At 38.2% G+C, this 16,416-nt stretch overlaps 1 protein-coding gene across 7 annotated transcripts; it reads right to left on the reverse strand.

Moving 5' to 3' along the window:
* Nucleotides 1–134: 134 nt before the first annotated feature.
* LOC124999272 lies at nt 135–15,425 on the reverse strand. 7 transcript variants are annotated; one of them, XM_047574109.1, is made up of 9 exons: nt 15,345–15,425; nt 14,421–14,747; nt 3,502–3,771; nt 3,318–3,410; nt 3,158–3,241; nt 3,051–3,079; nt 2,898–2,954; nt 2,609–2,677; nt 135–2,531 (listed from the first exon to the last, which is right to left on the reverse strand). In XM_047574109.1, the coding sequence occupies exons 1-9, from the start codon at nt 15,406–15,408 to the stop codon at nt 2,433–2,435; spliced, it is 1,092 nt and encodes a 363-aa protein (XP_047430065.1). In that variant the 5' UTR covers nt 15,409–15,425; the 3' UTR covers nt 135–2,432. The 7 variants fall into 7 exon arrangements, with proteins under 7 accessions (XP_047430065.1, XP_047430066.1, XP_047430064.1 ...); XM_047574110.1 differs by lacking the exon at nt 15,345–15,425 and adding an exon at nt 14,930–15,061; XM_047574108.1 differs by lacking the exons at nt 14,421–14,747; nt 15,345–15,425 and adding exons at nt 3,910–4,236; nt 4,842–5,018.
* Between the last annotated feature and the right edge of the window lie 991 nt (nt 15,426–16,416).

Genomic DNA, 16,416 nt, shown 5'->3' on the forward strand with positions numbered 1-16,416 from the left:
AAAGGTGTTATATACAGTTACATCAATTGCAGGTACACTATAGTTTTTTGATGATGCTTTACATTTTTTTTTACGTGGTCTGGGTTCAGGACCCATCATCTCCCCTTAATGACAAGCCATGACCCAAATCAAAGAACATTTTCAACTTCTCAACTTTATTGAACGAAAAGATTTAGCAGTTTGAATCTGAGACTGTAGAATAGAATATCACAGTATGTCAACACTCAAAAAACAACAAAACAAACAAATGTAATGATAAACCAAAACAGTGCTAGAGATGGAACTGTTCCCTTTTACAACAGGCTACATTTTAATTAAAACCAGAACACTTCACTTCAGTAACATCAGCCTTATTTAACACACTCAACAAAGATTTCGAGCACAAACACCAAATACAAAATACAACTAATATCAACTAAAAATTAAAAAATAAAAAAAAATAAAATAAATAAAAGATGAAGCTCAAGCTGAGAATCCCCACCTATTGAATCTATGGCAACCAGTCGCCCATGAGTGGGATGCTCATGGGATGTGTTCTTGCACCAACCAGGGTTTGAACCGCAGCCTGAGCCACTGTCCACTGCACTATTTAACCACTGCTGCGTCTCACACTGCTGAATCAGCTTTTTTCTGATGTGACTTGCCCTCCGAAAGCGATCACAGACAACACAAACATGAATTCCTGGCTCCACCTGCCATTAGCCAGTCCTTTCTTTCTTTCAAGCCAAGAAACACCAAATGTTTGATTTTGTCGTTTGTAATTGATAATAAATCAGCCCATTTACAGTGCTGTTGCTGCCCTTGGTCTGACCAAAACTCAACACAATCTGCTTTAAGTTACTTTAAAAAATAATTAGCTTGGGAGCGCTTAGCTAGCCATGTTAGCCCATTCATACCAGCTGTAACTGAATACTAATAATATGTACATTTCATTTCCCCTTTAAATTAAGTAATAATACAATACACAAAAATATAACACTGATACGGGGCAGTTTAAATGACTGGTGCACACATTCACTTTCCAGTGTAAACCATAGACTGTATAAAGATAGACATCGCAACAGTTCCTCTAAAGTGAAGCCAAAGCTAGTAGAGCTCCCCCTGGTGTCTGGCTGCAGTATAGGTCATAAGTTTTTTTTTCATTTTAGGTAATTAATATAATGCTGATGAATGTGTTTTTGGTTAAGTTTCATATAAGTTATTTGACGCAGTCGAAACAGGATGTGACATGACAGCGACCACCAGTTGCCATGCCAACCGCTCTGTAGCGTGGACCCAATGAGACATTTCCTTGTAACCGGTGGAGGTAGAGGAGAGAGAGTATTAAAATGACCGTGAGTCTGGAGGAAGTGAGGGCGGGGCATCGATATTGTGGCTCCGCCCTCAGACCGTACTGATTAGACTCTGGCTCCAAAGTCACAATGTGGTGCCGCCCATATGCCTGGGAAAATAGCATCAGATTGGCCAATGCAAGGAAGTGGGGACGCATTGTTCATATTTATATACAGTTTATCGTAGAAATTTTTACATAAAGGCTTTATGGACTCCATCAGCTTTAGAGATTTATGCATCCGTGTTGGGTCTACAGTGTAGCCTGTCGTGCACCTTTTCCAGAAATTTAGCCGTGGGTTTCAGCTACAGAGTCCACAGCGGTGACATTTCTACAATTACTGCTGCTGCTGCTGCTGTTAGCATCTGTAATTACTGTTGGTGGCTGGTAAACTGTGCTGCATGCACTTAAAACAATGGCAACTGGTAAATGGTAAACTGCTGTAATAACTACAATACAGAAGGGAGAGAAGATGTCTGAGGGGATGGTGTTGGTGCCTAAATGAAGAAATGCATTTCAGACCCATCACAGCTGTTGTAGTCCTACACAGCTTAGATCTGACCCAGGAGTATTAATGTTGCTGGTGCTGTAATATTAATAAATCGGCCCATTTAGAGATAGTCTATGTTTTGTTTTTTTTTTTTTGACTTTTTGGTGCTGTTGCTGCCCTTGGTGTCATCCAAACTCAACACAATCTGCTTTAAGTTATTTAAAAAAGAATTTTCTCACCTTTTTGTGTTTCTCAGGAGAGCTTAGCCCTGTGGTATGGTTTACATTTACCAACCTTTCTTACTATGAAAGCATTACTCATGTCCAAAGTCATCGCCCCAAACTCCAGGCATGAATTAAACAACAGTGCATTGTGTTTGCAGAAGAATTAAACTGAAGACAAGCTGCAGAGCTGTACCCTGATCAATAACCTGAGACTGGTCCGACAACCGCACACTTCTCTTTAAGCAAGAAATGTCAAACATTGCTCAGTTTTTGCATAAATGCTGAGTTATTACTTCTCCTTTTTGACCAGAATGTGCCAACATCCCTTCTAAGTAAGAAGCTTTCCACAGAAGCAGTGATCCGATGACCTGCTTTCGCTTTTGTTAGGTTACTTGACGGATGCGCAGAGGTTGCTGGGATCGGTTGAGGAAGTTTTCACTGTGCTGTAGGTCACTGCATCACCTTCGTCATCATTTTTACTGCGAATCTGGAAGAGAAACAGCACAACAGGACCTCATGTACTCGTACCAGCACGTAACTAGAATACACAATCAGACGTCTTACTTTGTCTCTGCTGTTGGTTTTCTTGGTGTAGCTGATGGAGGCGTAGGAAACACCATCTTCAGGATCAGCCTACACAGTGAAAACACACTGTTCAGGATCATGTGGATCTATAGAGAATCACTATTTCTGAGACTCTGGGTTTGTCTCAGGGTGTATGACTTTTTTTCATCTTTGGCCTAGTTCCTTCATCTAACTTCCTGTTTCAGACTTTCTGAAGTGTGTCTCATGTTGTGTGCATGTAGCAGGAGGTTTGTAACGCTGCCCTGGGTGTAGTGTAGTGAGATCTCACCATGTCCTGACTGGTTCCTGGTGCAGACTCGATCTCTGCAGGTTTTGATGTCAGGGCCTGAACAAGAAGAGTCAAAGTGCGTTTGATTAAAAAAGCTTTTCAACATTCAATGAATCCAGATGTTTCATGAGAACAACTGTTTTTAAAACTCACGACTTTGCCATTGTCGGCTGTCTTGTTGCCTGGAATGTCAAAAATAAAATGAAATAAAATAAATAACATGTGTAATTTATCAAAGTTTTATGTGTGAGTTCTCTCACCTTTACTTCTCTTCCATCTGACGACTGTCACAACGATTATTAAGAGGACGACTAAAACCACAGCAACAATGATGTACCACACATCTGGAATGAAAAGATTACTTAAGTGTAAAGTGGGTTTTTATAATCCTGTATGGAAGAAAGTAAAACGTGTCATTACATGTCATGTTTGTTGAGGGGTCCTTGCTTGTAGACCCTGTTGTTGATGTTGTTGGTGGTGTTGGTTTTGTTGGTGGTGTTTGTGTTTTCTCACCTGAACAAAATAAAACTACTCATTAAGAACTGTTGTATAAATGGAGCTTTAATAATTTAACAGCTCAGAAAAATCTCAGTTTGTTTCTCACCTGATGGACGACGGCTGAAGGTAAAATTCTTCACTTCTTTAGTCTCTGTAGTTACTTGACACTTAAACAGTTCATATCTTTGTGTGTAACTGAAATGAGAAGTCAGAAACTTGACAGAAACAGAGCAGGAAGACTGTGATCTTATTAATTGGTTGTTTCCTTTGTCCACTTCTTGACCTCTGTGCAGCCACTTCACTGAATGTCTACATGGTTCATATGTCCTCACAGAGCAGGTTAAAGTCACCTGATCAGTGTGATTGTGTTCAGTCACTGGTGAAGATGGATTGGAAGAGAAAGACAAAGTTAGTGAGATTAACTTCATTATTCTGATCATAATTATTGTCATGTTTCAGTGTGTTGTTCTAATGAGACACTTTGAGATGAAAACATTATGATATAAATACTCACTGGTTACAACAGACAGAACAACATGAGCATCTGGACCTTGTTGTTTTCCTGATTTGTTAAACTGTCTGCAGGTGTACTGACCAACATCATCATCTGTGACCTTCTTTATAACCAGAGAACAGTTTGTTGTAACTCTCAGTCTGTCTGGTTTAGATCTGATCTGTCCAAGTTCAACCAGCTCTACTGTTGTTTTCTTTCTTGAACCAGCAAAGATCCAGTTTGTACTGTCACAGTTACAGTGATCATTTATCACATTTTCACAAGACAAAGTGACGTCATCTCCATCTCTGACAGTGAAGTTGAGGTGAAGCTGTCTGCTTAGTGCTCCTGAGAATATGACAGAGAAACAAACATGTCTCTATTAATGTCAGAGTGACGATCATTTCAGATACAACACAACATTGTGTTCACATGTTCCTCATCCCTGACTGTTAAGACTGAACTAACCTCAGAGACAACACACAACATAAAGAAATACTTTCAATAATACATGTTATTTTCATTCTTACCTGGAAACTGAAGAATCAGCATCAAAAATACAGATATTTTAATCCACCTGGATTCGTCCATTGTTCTCCTTTGTCTCTTTTCTCCCTGATGTCTGTGTAAGTCTCTAAACACTAACGTATCTTCTTCCTGTATTAACTGAGCTACTACTTCCTCATTATGACTTTCACCTCTCTTTTCTCTCATCTGTCATTCTCACTGCAGGATCGTCCTTTTTTTATGTTCCTCTTTCGGTCTGATTTGAGCTGGTTTACGTTCGGGGTGATCGGGCTGACTCATCCGCTATCGGTCATTTTCACACAAATGTGGTAAAGAGACAGTTTTCTATGAAGAACAGACTCAATGTACCCAACAATATATATGTATATATATATATATATATACATGTTTCTCATTTTTGTAAAAAATACTTGTTTGGTCTTCACCTGTAAACTGAAGCATCAGTATCATCAGTGACAACAGTTTAATCCATTTGAATTCATCCATCATTCTTGTCCGTCTTTCTCCGTCTTCCTCCTTCTTAAAACTGTCACACTGTCTAAAATAGTTCTCCTTGTAGAGAAGTACAGAATTGACTTTCTGTGATGTCACTTCCTTTTAGTGAGTGACAGTGTTCTCATTGTGTCCTCGTCATTTGCTGTGTTTCCATTACCGCTAGAAATGCGCAAAATCTAAATATTGCAATTAAAGAACCAATAATGGAAACATAAAAATGCCACAGAAACATTTTTTTTTGTATTTCGCTATCAGTGGTGTCACCAGACATGACTCAGGTGGTCATGTTACCAGTTCATATGAAGTCAAAGTGAAGTGTCATGTGACAAGAACTTAAGAGAACTATTGGATATCGCGAGACGAAACTTCACGAGTGTCACAGCTCATTCGCAAAAACAAAAAAACTTTCAATGGAAACATATTCAAAGAGCAATTGTACCTGAAATTTCAGAAATACTGCTTTTATTTTGTCTATATATACCTACATATGTGTGTGCAGACAAAGAATAACAGGAGTCAAATCATTCAGAGTTCAGTGTGTGCAGACAGAAGTAATCGCTAACTTCCTTAATGTATCCACCCGTGTGCCCCAGGGATCAATACTTGGTCCAGCCCCATTCATTTCATATATTAGCAGTCTCAACTGAAACAGATATCACTTGTATCCACTTGTACGCAGATGATACTGTGTTATACTATGTGCTCCGGATCAGGCAGCTCAACCAGCGCTATGTGAGGCAACACAATGGTGTGGCAATTTCCACAACGCATTTGCGACACAGGGCAAATGTTTGAAGATAAACAACAGTATTTGTGTCCTTTGGTTCCCTGTTGTGCGTCTGAAGTCTTTTACAGAGAACTAAAGAGGAAGTGTTACGTTCACAGCGTGAGGAGGTTGTATTTTCTAATCAAAGCCAGATAATCATCACAAACACATAGAGTTAGGGTTAGGGTTTGTAGATATATTCTGATCTTTGTGTATCTGAGTGAATTCTCATGTCAGTTTTAGTACATTTCTGTTTTTAGACACTTTTTAGACCTTACTGGGAACAGAGCTGTTCAGCAGAGAGAGTGATCACAATCGCATGACCATAAACCTGACATAGCTCGTACAAACAGAAATCACTGACCATAGCAGAATTAATTTGTAACATCTCAGAAAACAAACACTGTGATAGGCAGATATTAGTGACCTGTACTTTAGAACACAGTTACACGACACTAAAAGAATTTATACTTTGATGTGTGGTATTTACTAAAGTAGATAACAACACTTCAACAGATGAGTAACAGAGTAGAGTCTATAGAGGGAGAAAGAGACGACTTTAAAATAAAGTATCAGTTCGACAAGGTCACACATGGGAATCATCAGATCATGAGACTGGCTTTATTAGAACAACATAAAACTGGAACACACACTGTTTTATATGTGAATCCAAACATAAGAAGTTTGGAATTGAGTTACAGTACAATATAAAATGACCATCACAATGTGTAAAATGTCACATAAGCAGAACAGTAAGATGGAGTGAGAGCATTTCCTTTATGTGGATTTTGTTACGACCACTCCACTGTGTCTACAGTGTCAATTCGTTCACACTGAGCAGTTTAAAGCCAACTATATTTATGTAAGGATACAAATGAAACATGAAAAAAATGAATGAATACCATGATTATACTGGAAAGAAGGGAAATGTCTACACTGGTGGCCAAAATAGATGAACAGCGCCCCCAACAGTGCAGTATAAGCAAATACCAAAGTATAGCAAGAGGTCCAGATGCAGCATTATAACACTAACAATAATACATGTTTGTAGAATATGTTTATACATTTGCACTAAGTTACTTTTAAAATATTGAAACCCCCAAAAAAGAGAGTTAGGACTAACCCTAGGGCTAGCCCAAACCCTAATGTCGATGTAAGGCACTTTTATTTCTTCAATTAGTCACTAACATGTCAAAAACAGAGGTTTTTTTTTTTGTTTTTTTTGTTTTTTTTTAGCACTATATATATTTTAAAGCACCATTTTCTTTGATTTTGGAGGAGCACTATTGAGTGGCTAAGATTTTAATACCCTAAAACTTATTGTGAAAGATAACTTCCTTAGTTCATTTTTTTTTTTTTTTTCAAATACATTCTTTAAAAACTAAACACATGAAAAAAAAGAAAGAAAAAAAAACAACAAAAAATCCCAAGAAAATACAAAATAAGTAACGGAAAAAATAGGATCAACCAACAATGGGATCCAACTATGAATGAACTACTGTCTGATACAAGAGACGAGGACCTTGGCTTCAGTTTGGTGACTGGGAGGATGGATCGTAAATTCTCGGGCCTCCAAGGAAGGTGCCAGACCTTTTTTCCAACCTAACCCTAATCCTCAACATTTACTTATTTACCTAACTCTAACCCTAACCCTCAACATTTTCCTAGATACCTAACCCTAACCCTAACCCTAAGTCAGCAGGTAAAATAGGATTAATACATGAATAAAAGATACAACTATAATAAACCAAACATTAACAAAATCCTCCTTCAGTCTTGGCACAACTAAACCATTACAGTTCATGGAGGTGACTATAGGCTCCTTATATATGACATAATCTCGAAACACGTTCATACTAACATAAAAAAGTAATGACAACAGATCATAACATGGCTACATATCAACATTCTGGTGCTTATGATTAAGACTATTTACATATTAAACTGCCTCTAGATCTACTCATCCTTTTCTTTTTATTGCTATACTTAAGCTACTGCACCACCTTCTGGACAGAAATGGTGTTTGCACCAATAATGTCTCATCACACAGGTCTTAGATGTAGATTTGAACATTTGAACATTTAACTTTTTTAAATATTGGCTGTTCATCAAAACACATTCAAGCTGCAGTAATAACTGATCTCAAAGTGCAGATTCTTAGATGTTCACATCCAAAGTAAAGGAGAGGTGTAGGAATTACAACTATTTTAATAAACAGTACTGTCTTATCAGAGGCTCAAATGTAACTGGACGACATCCACACGCATGCATCACTCTGTCTCCACCTGCTTTTACAGATGATGTTATATTCTTTCTATCATGAGCGGATCTAAGTCTTCTCCAAACTCTTATGTCCTTGTCATTCTCACACACGACAATTTTCTAGGTGTTTTTCTCTTGTTTTTTTTTTTTTATTTATTTTTTTTTATTTCATTTATTTTTTATTTTTTTTATTTTGGAGGTTTAAGAATATTTTTGCATCTTCTGGTGAGCCTATTTGATTTTGTGGAGTCTATAGGCTGGTATGATGATATATCTACCTTCAGTAGACTGTTCTTCACCTGGATGGATGTCTTGAAGGGACTTTTATAAGGTGGAAAAGATCATAGGATCACTGTGGTCCTTTGTGGAAATCCAGGTATTTTCATTTCATCTTGATCACTAGCTTTTTATTTAATGTAATTGATGAACTAAATGTTGTAAATGTAAATGTTGACTTGAGAGACAAAAGAAAAGAGACAACAGAAAAGCACAGTTGACTAAAGGCACTAGAGCTATGAGGGATCACACAGTCCCCCCTGACATCAGTGTGTTTTATTAAATTGTCATTACTGTCAAGTTTATCAAGAATCTTACAGTGATGATATAGTTTGGGCTTTCTATCCAGCACATTGGCTGTTTGCTTATGCAGTGGAAATGATGAACTACCATAAAAGATGAGCTTTGTTTGATGTTTCTGACACATTGTTGCCTTTAAAGTTTAAATAACAGACACATTCCTCTTTTTATGGTCTTTTATATAAATAACATTCACAATCACTTCATGAGGATAAGCTTTCAAGAATGTATTGTTTTCACTAGTGTATCTGGTGAACAGTACAGGAAAACCAGGAATCATTTGGACTCCTTAGAAAAAGGTTGAGAAGGAGGGAACCCAATGAGGACCTTAAACCTATGAAAAACTATGATGCATGACACAATGCAGAGCCAAAGGAAGTCATTCTGGAAGAGACACATTGTCCCCAGAGACAAAAAGTGTCTCTATCTGACCATGAAATAAAAGAGAAACTTGCATCAAAGAGCAGCAAAAAGAAGAATTAGGATTTCTTCTGGGAACCTTGACTTAATAAAGAGAAGTAAGATACGATCTTGGAATCATCATTAAATGTGTGTCACTCATCAAGAGAAGCACAAAGTATAGAACGCCGTAAGTGTATATTAGCTAAACCTGAACATTTACCCAAAAAACATCAGTCTACACCATGGGTGCCCAGACTACGACCCACAGACCAGACCTGGCCCGACAAACCAATTGGAGTGGCCCACTTAATGATCCCAGACAATCCCTCTAAACTTTTCCAATATTTTCCAAATTAATTAAAAAATGATTAAGAAAATTAAGGCTTGGAGACTTTAGCACGTATCGCTCTTCTTATTCTTCTCAACAAATGCGGTTGTGTTGCTCCGCCCCCACCCACAGACAGTCCCTCCCTCCCTCCAAGGGGTCCTCCTGGAGGTCTGACCAAGGGGTTGGGGTGATGAAGCCCATGTGGGCAAAAAGCTGCAGTTCACTGAGTGGCCACTTGAGGCTTGAACGTGTCCAATCAGCAAAGACACAGTGTCGGTGTTCAAAGAATTTAACATTCGTCGACACTATGAGACCGGCAACGGAGGGCTGGTGGATGGTGACAAAAGTTTGGGGACCCCTGGTCTACACTGACATGCAAACTATTTCAGCCACATACGGAGACCAGGAACTAAAACTACAGACACGAACAAGTTCATCTTTCTAACTCTATCTGTGGTTTGGTTTGATGCTGTGGTCGGCCATGACTGACAACAACCACAACATCCTGTTAACAACACACAGTACAAAGGTTGTCAAGATGTGAAGACAATGGTGAGAATCAAGATACATTTATCTTCTTAATCTTAATTTAAAGGATTTTATTTCATCTGACTGCAGCATTTGATTCAAAAGTAACCAAAGCACAGACACTTGAACGGATCTGTGTCAACAATGAGTCTATATTTATTTGAAACTACATCTTGAATCTAAAATATATGACTCAATTGAATTGTTAGAAATCTTCACTTTGTTCTTGACATGCAAATAACTTCAATGTGTCATTCAGCATAGTGCGTCTGGACTATCAACACAATCCATCTGAGCTCATCTCGTTGCTAGATATTAGAGACTCTTCAGCATATATCATCCACTTTTTATATAAAAGTTAATGAATCCTTACCTGTAAACTGAAGCATCAGTATCATCAGTGACAACAGTTTAATCCATTTGAATTCATCCATCATTCTTGTCCGTCTTTCTCCGTCTTCCTCCTTCTTAGAACTGTCTCACTGTCTAAAATAGTTCTCCTTGTAGAGAGACACAGCGTTGACACTATGTGATGTCACTTCCTTATATTGACTGCTAGTCTCTTTCTAGTGTGTGCAGAAAGAAGGTAACGCCTCTAACTTCCTCATTGTGTACAAGGCAGTGATGCAGGGTTTGACTCTGTGACCTCTACTATTTATTTATGATATATAAATAGTCTTTACCAAAATGACAAAGAGACTGTGATATACAGCTCTAACTAAAACCAGATGTTTAGCACCTGAGTGAAGCAGCATATTGGTGTGACAACAAAACCACAATAAGAACAACAAGTGCAAACGGTGTCCACTCCCATGGTGCATTTGTGGCAGTCACGTGTTTGAGGTCTTAAAATAACAAGAAGAGAAATGTGTGAAGATTGTTGGTGAAGATAAAAATGTGCAGAACTGCAGCCCTTAGTCTTTTGTTGGTTAATGTTTCTTAGTGACATGTGAAGAGTAAAACTACTCACCCATACAAACTAGTGAGGTTGTTGTGGATGTACAACAGTAACTAAGGTCAGTGGCTTCATCATTGTCACAACTGTCAAGTGTCCTTTATTTAGTGAGATACAGCTTTAAACTTTGCATAATGTCACTTCCTTGTTCATACTGCTAGTCTCTTTTTCAGCTTAACTTGTGCAGACAATTTAAGTTATACAGAAATCAGATAAGTCAGACTTCAATGTGCCTAGACCAATAATATTTTTCATATCTTCCTCAGTTTATCATAGGGCGTGCCCCAGGGATCAATCCTGGTACCGCTCCTATTCATATTACATTTATCAACAGTATCGATTAAAATATAACTGATGTAAAATTCTGCTTGTATGCAGATGATATTGTGGTGTAGTGGTCAAAACCATACTGGTTCATAGCTGTGTGTGGCAACATTAGGCCGTGACATTAAAACCATGTGAAATGAACATTGTGTCCCTTCCCACGTGCATTTGTGACAGTGATGTTTTTGACGTCTTATAAAGAGGAAGGTGACGCATGTGTGAAGATTGTTAATTAAGATCAAAGTTTCCACTGATGCATCTTTTAAAGATAGGACCATGTGATCACCTACCAAAGACTGACCCTCTGTGTTGAAGATGCAGCTCACTGATAAGATGATATTTCAGTTGTCTGAAACCTTTGGCCCAGGATCCTTTTGTTCTGAAGTGGTCTGTCTGCGTTACATGTTGTGTGGTTCTCTGTCCTATACCGTGACATCAGTCAGTGGGCTGCTCTGTACACTCTGTAAATACCTTATTTTTGACTAAGTGAGAAGCAGTAGGGGTGAACTGCCATTTTATTTCGAACCCCATTTTTTTCTCCTGTTTAATTTAGTCCAGGCAGTCTGGCTTAGAAACTGTCTTTTATTTTTTATTTTTGAAGTTGAGGACTTAAGTAGTTTTCTGGGGCATGTGATAGCCGGTATTTTGTTTTTTTGGGCATTTGTTCTCCCTGAAGCCACGCTTCATTTGATTAACACATTTGTAACTCGTTTGGATTTTGTAATTAAACCAGCTACTTTGTTTCACTTTACGCTCTGCCTACTTCTTCATGTTCTGTCCCTGAACCCCTAGACCAGGGCGTAACATATTGGTTAAAGCTGATGTTTTTCATTATATTTTGTTCAACAAAAGAAGTATTTCATGTGTGACATGTTCACTTATTCACAAAACAGCTTTTAGAAAGGTAAATTAGGTAATCATCCAATGATGATCCAAACATGAGAATGATTTCATATTTTACATAAAGATAATAATCAGTATAACATAGTGCTTTTCTAAATACTCAAAGACTACTGAGGTAGTTTACCGCTACCAGCCACAGCTACCCTTCACCCACTCATACAGTCACATCCTGATGATGGTGGTAAACTATCAAATACTCCATATTCATCATTCCAGTTCCTGGGTCTCTTCACCTTTATCTCTGGCCTCCAGACAAACCTCCCAAGTGTTGGCGCTTTCTGCACCAGCCTCTTAATGGGCCTTCAGAGGGTCATTGTGGAGGTCATGGATCTACCTGTTTATGTACTCTCGTCATTCTTTTGTTTTCTGAGATTTTTCTTGCCTCTTGTTTATTAGCAGGAGTCAGCTCAGGACCCGACAAAGTAACAGGAGTTGAGGCCATCCTGGGTGCTGGAACCTGGGAGGCGTCAGTGCGAACCACGAGTCACCTGGTAATGATGGAATAGTGGAAAGAGCTGGCAAAGTGAATAAAAACAAGAACTGTGGAGCAGCTGTATAAATACTGAGCTGACTAACATGTGATCATTTTACAAGAAAGTGGATAGACCTAAATACAGGATACGAGGCTTGAATTAGTAAAAGTCAATTTAATGAGACTTAATCACTGGACAAAAAGCTCAGAAAATCATGATAAATCCAAAGTCCAACAAAAGCCAAACAACAAAGCACACAACACTTTAGTCCAAAGAGATAATGTAGGAAAAAAAATCCAAAGTCTGAAAGTCAAAAAGAACGAACGAAGGAAGAAACAAGACTATACAGTATATACACAGATAATTAAGATACAAGGCACTGGTGGAACCAATCAGTGAGGAGCAAACAGATTACCAAAATAAAACAAATGAAGCACATGACTCAGATCATTACATGATGAAGAAGGTGGATACAGGTGAGTAGAGAGATGAGGAAAATGAGGTGATGGAAAGAAGTGGGAAAATGGAGGAGGAATGGAGGCTGTTGAGAAATATATGGTAGATGATGTTGAAGTTGTTGATCAGAGGTGGAAGGCTCAAACTTCATCATCTTCATCGTCACAAACTTGTAAAAAACAAAAGTGTAACTTCTCTGATCTCTAAGCATCCAACACATGAATAACTCCACTCTGTAAAGATACCAGAGACATTAAACTCCAGTCATTTGGTAAATAATTTGAATCAAAGCAGTAAAAACCTTTTTCATTCAGTTTCTAAAACTCACAGTGTTTCCATCCGTCTGTGTTGTTTTCCCTAAAAAAGACAAGAGAAGGAGTTAAGTTCATGTTCCACAGTGATAATCCAGGTTCATCCAGACCTCTTGTTCATATATTCATCATCTCACCTTTAGTTCTTGTCCAGATGTTGGCGGCCACAACAGCTGTTGAGAGTCCTGCTACACCCACAGCTACAATGATGGACCTCCACCAGCCTGGAAGACAATGAAGACAGGAAAACATGTTTCAGCTGCAGCTTTCTGTTCTCTGGAAAAGAGACTTTCACAATGATTATTAAGAGGACGATTAAAACCACAGCAACAATGATGTACAACACATCTGGAATAGAGATACAATAATCTCTGATAAGAAAGAAAGAAAGAAAGAAAGAAAGAAAGAAAGAAAGAAAGAAAGAAAGAAATGCAAATAGTAAAAATATTGGGTCATTACATGTCGTACTTGTTGAGGTGTCCATGGTTTCAGTCTCTGTTGTTGTTACATCAGTTCTTCTGTTGTTCTCAGTTGAATGTTCTGATTCAGTTGGAGCTGATGTTGTTGGTTTTTTGTCTTCACCTGAACAAAATAAAACATAAAATATTAAAGTTTTGATCCGTATGATAAAGAATTAGATGAACAACAGCATAATCTCCACTTGTTACAGACTGGGATGTCACCTTGTAATGTTGTTGTTGTTGTTGTTGATGTTGTGTCCTCACCTGAACAAAACAAAAACTACTCATTAAGAACTGTTGTATAAATGGAGCTTTAATAATTTAACAGCTCAGAAAAATCTCAGTTTGTTTCTCACCTGATGGACGACGGCTGAAGGTGAAAAGCTTCATTTCATTGGTCTCTGTAGTTACTTGACACTGAAACAGTTCATATCTTGATGTGTAACTGAAATGATAAGTCAGAAACTTCACAGAAGCAGAGCAGGAAGACTGTGATGTTATTAATTGGTTGTTTTCTTTGTGAACTTGTTGATTTCTGTGCAGCCACTTCACTGAATGTCTACATGGTTCATATGTCCTCACAGAGCAGGTTAAAGTCACCTGATCAGTGTCATTGTGTTCAGTCACTGGTGAAGATGGATTGGAAGAGAAAGACAAAGTTAGTGAGATTAACTTCATCATTCTAATCATAATTATTGTCATGTTTCAGTGTGTTGTTCTAATGAGACACTTTGAGATGAAAACATTATGATATAAATACTCACTGGTTACAACAGACAGATCAACCTGAGCATCTGGACCTTGTTGTTTTCCTGATTTGTCAAACTGTCTGCAGGTGTAACGACCAGCATCATCATCTGTGACCTTCTTTATAACCAGAGAACAGTTTGTTGTAACTCTCAGTCTGTCTGGTTTAGATCTGATCTGTCCATGAGTAACCAGCTCTACTGATGTGTTGCTTCCTGAACCAACAAAGATCCAGTTTGTACTGTCACAGTTACGATGATCATTTATCACATTTTCACAAGACAAAGTGACGTCATCTCCATCTCTGACAGTGAAGTAGAGGTGAAGCTGTCTGCTTAGTGCTCCTGAGAATATGACAGAGAAACAAACATGTCTCTATTAATGTCAGAGTGACGATCATTTCACATACAACACAACATTGTGTTCACATGTTCCTCATCCCTGACTGTCAAGACTGAACTAACCTCAGAGGCAACACACAACATAAAGAAATACTTTCAATAATACATGTTATTTTCACTCTTACCTGGAAACTGACGAATCAGCATCAAAAATACAGATATTTTAATCCACCTGGATTCGTCCATTGTTCTCCTTTGTCTCTTTTCTCCCTGATGTCTGTGTAAGTCTCTAAACACTAACGTATCTTCTTCCTGTATTAACTGAGCTACTACTTAATCATTATGACTTTCACCTCTCTTTTCTCTCATCTGTCATTCTCACTGCAGGATCGTCCTTTTTTTATGTTCCTCTTTCGGTCTGATTTGAGCTGGTTTACGTTCGGGGTGATCGGGCTGACTCATCCGCTATTGGTCATTTTCGCACAAATGTGGTAAAGAGACGGTTTTCTATGAAGAACAGACTCAATGTACCCAACAATATATATCTATATATATACACATGTTTCTCATTTTTGTAAAAAATACTTGTTTGGTCTTCACCTGTAAACTGAAGCATCAGTATCATCAGTGACAACAGTGTAATCCATTTGAATTCATCCATCATTTTTGTCCGTCTTTCTCCGTCTTCCTCCTTCTTAAAACTGTCACACTGTCTAAAATAGTTCTATAGTTGATCTAATAGTTGATAAGTACAGAATTGACTTTCTGTGAGTCACTTCCTTTTAGTGAGTGACAGTGTTCTCTTTGTGTCCTCGTCATTTGCTGTGTTTCCATTACCCCTAGAAATGCGTAAAATCTAAATATTGCAATTAAAGAACCAATAATGGAAACATAAAAGTGCCACAGAAACATTTTTTTTTGTATTTCCCTATCAGTGGCGTCACCAGACATGACTCAGGTGGTCATGTGACCAGTTCATATGAAGTCAAAGTGAAGTGTCATGTGACAAGAACTTAAGAAAACTATTGGATATCGCGAGACGAAACTTCACGAGTCACAGCTCATTCGCAAAACACCTTTCAATGGAAACATATTCAAAGAGCAATTGTACCTGAAATTTCAGAAATACTGCTTTTATTTTGTCTATATATACCTACATATGTGTGTGCAGACAAAGAATAACAGGAGTCAAATCATTCAGAGTTCAGTGTGTGCAGACAGAAGTAATCACTAACTTCCTTAATGTATCCACCCGTGTGCCCCAGGGATCAATCCTTGGTCCAGCCCCATTCATTTCATATATTAGCAGTCTCAACTGAAACAGATATCACTTGTATCCACTTGTACGCAGATGATACTGTGTTATACTATGTGCTCCGGATCAGGCAACTCAACCAGCGCTATGTGAGGCAACACAATGGTGTGGCAAGAAAACAAGCATAGGAAAGAACGATTTCACATTGTTTCCATTTCCACAATGCATTTGCGACACAGGGCAAATGTTTGAAACAACAGTATTTGTGTCCTTTGGTTCCCTGTTGTGCGTCTGAAGTGTTTTACAGAGAACTGAAGAGGAAGTGTTACGTTCACAACGTGAGGAGGTTGTAATTTCTAATCATAGCCAGATAATCATCACAAACACATAGAGTTAGGGTTAGGGTTTGTAGATATA

Source organism: Mugil cephalus, chromosome 21 (genome assembly GCF_022458985.1).
Source record: "Mugil cephalus isolate CIBA_MC_2020 chromosome 21, CIBA_Mcephalus_1.1, whole genome shotgun sequence".
In the NCBI taxonomy this organism is placed as follows: Eukaryota; Metazoa; Chordata; class Actinopteri; order Mugiliformes; family Mugilidae; genus Mugil; species Mugil cephalus.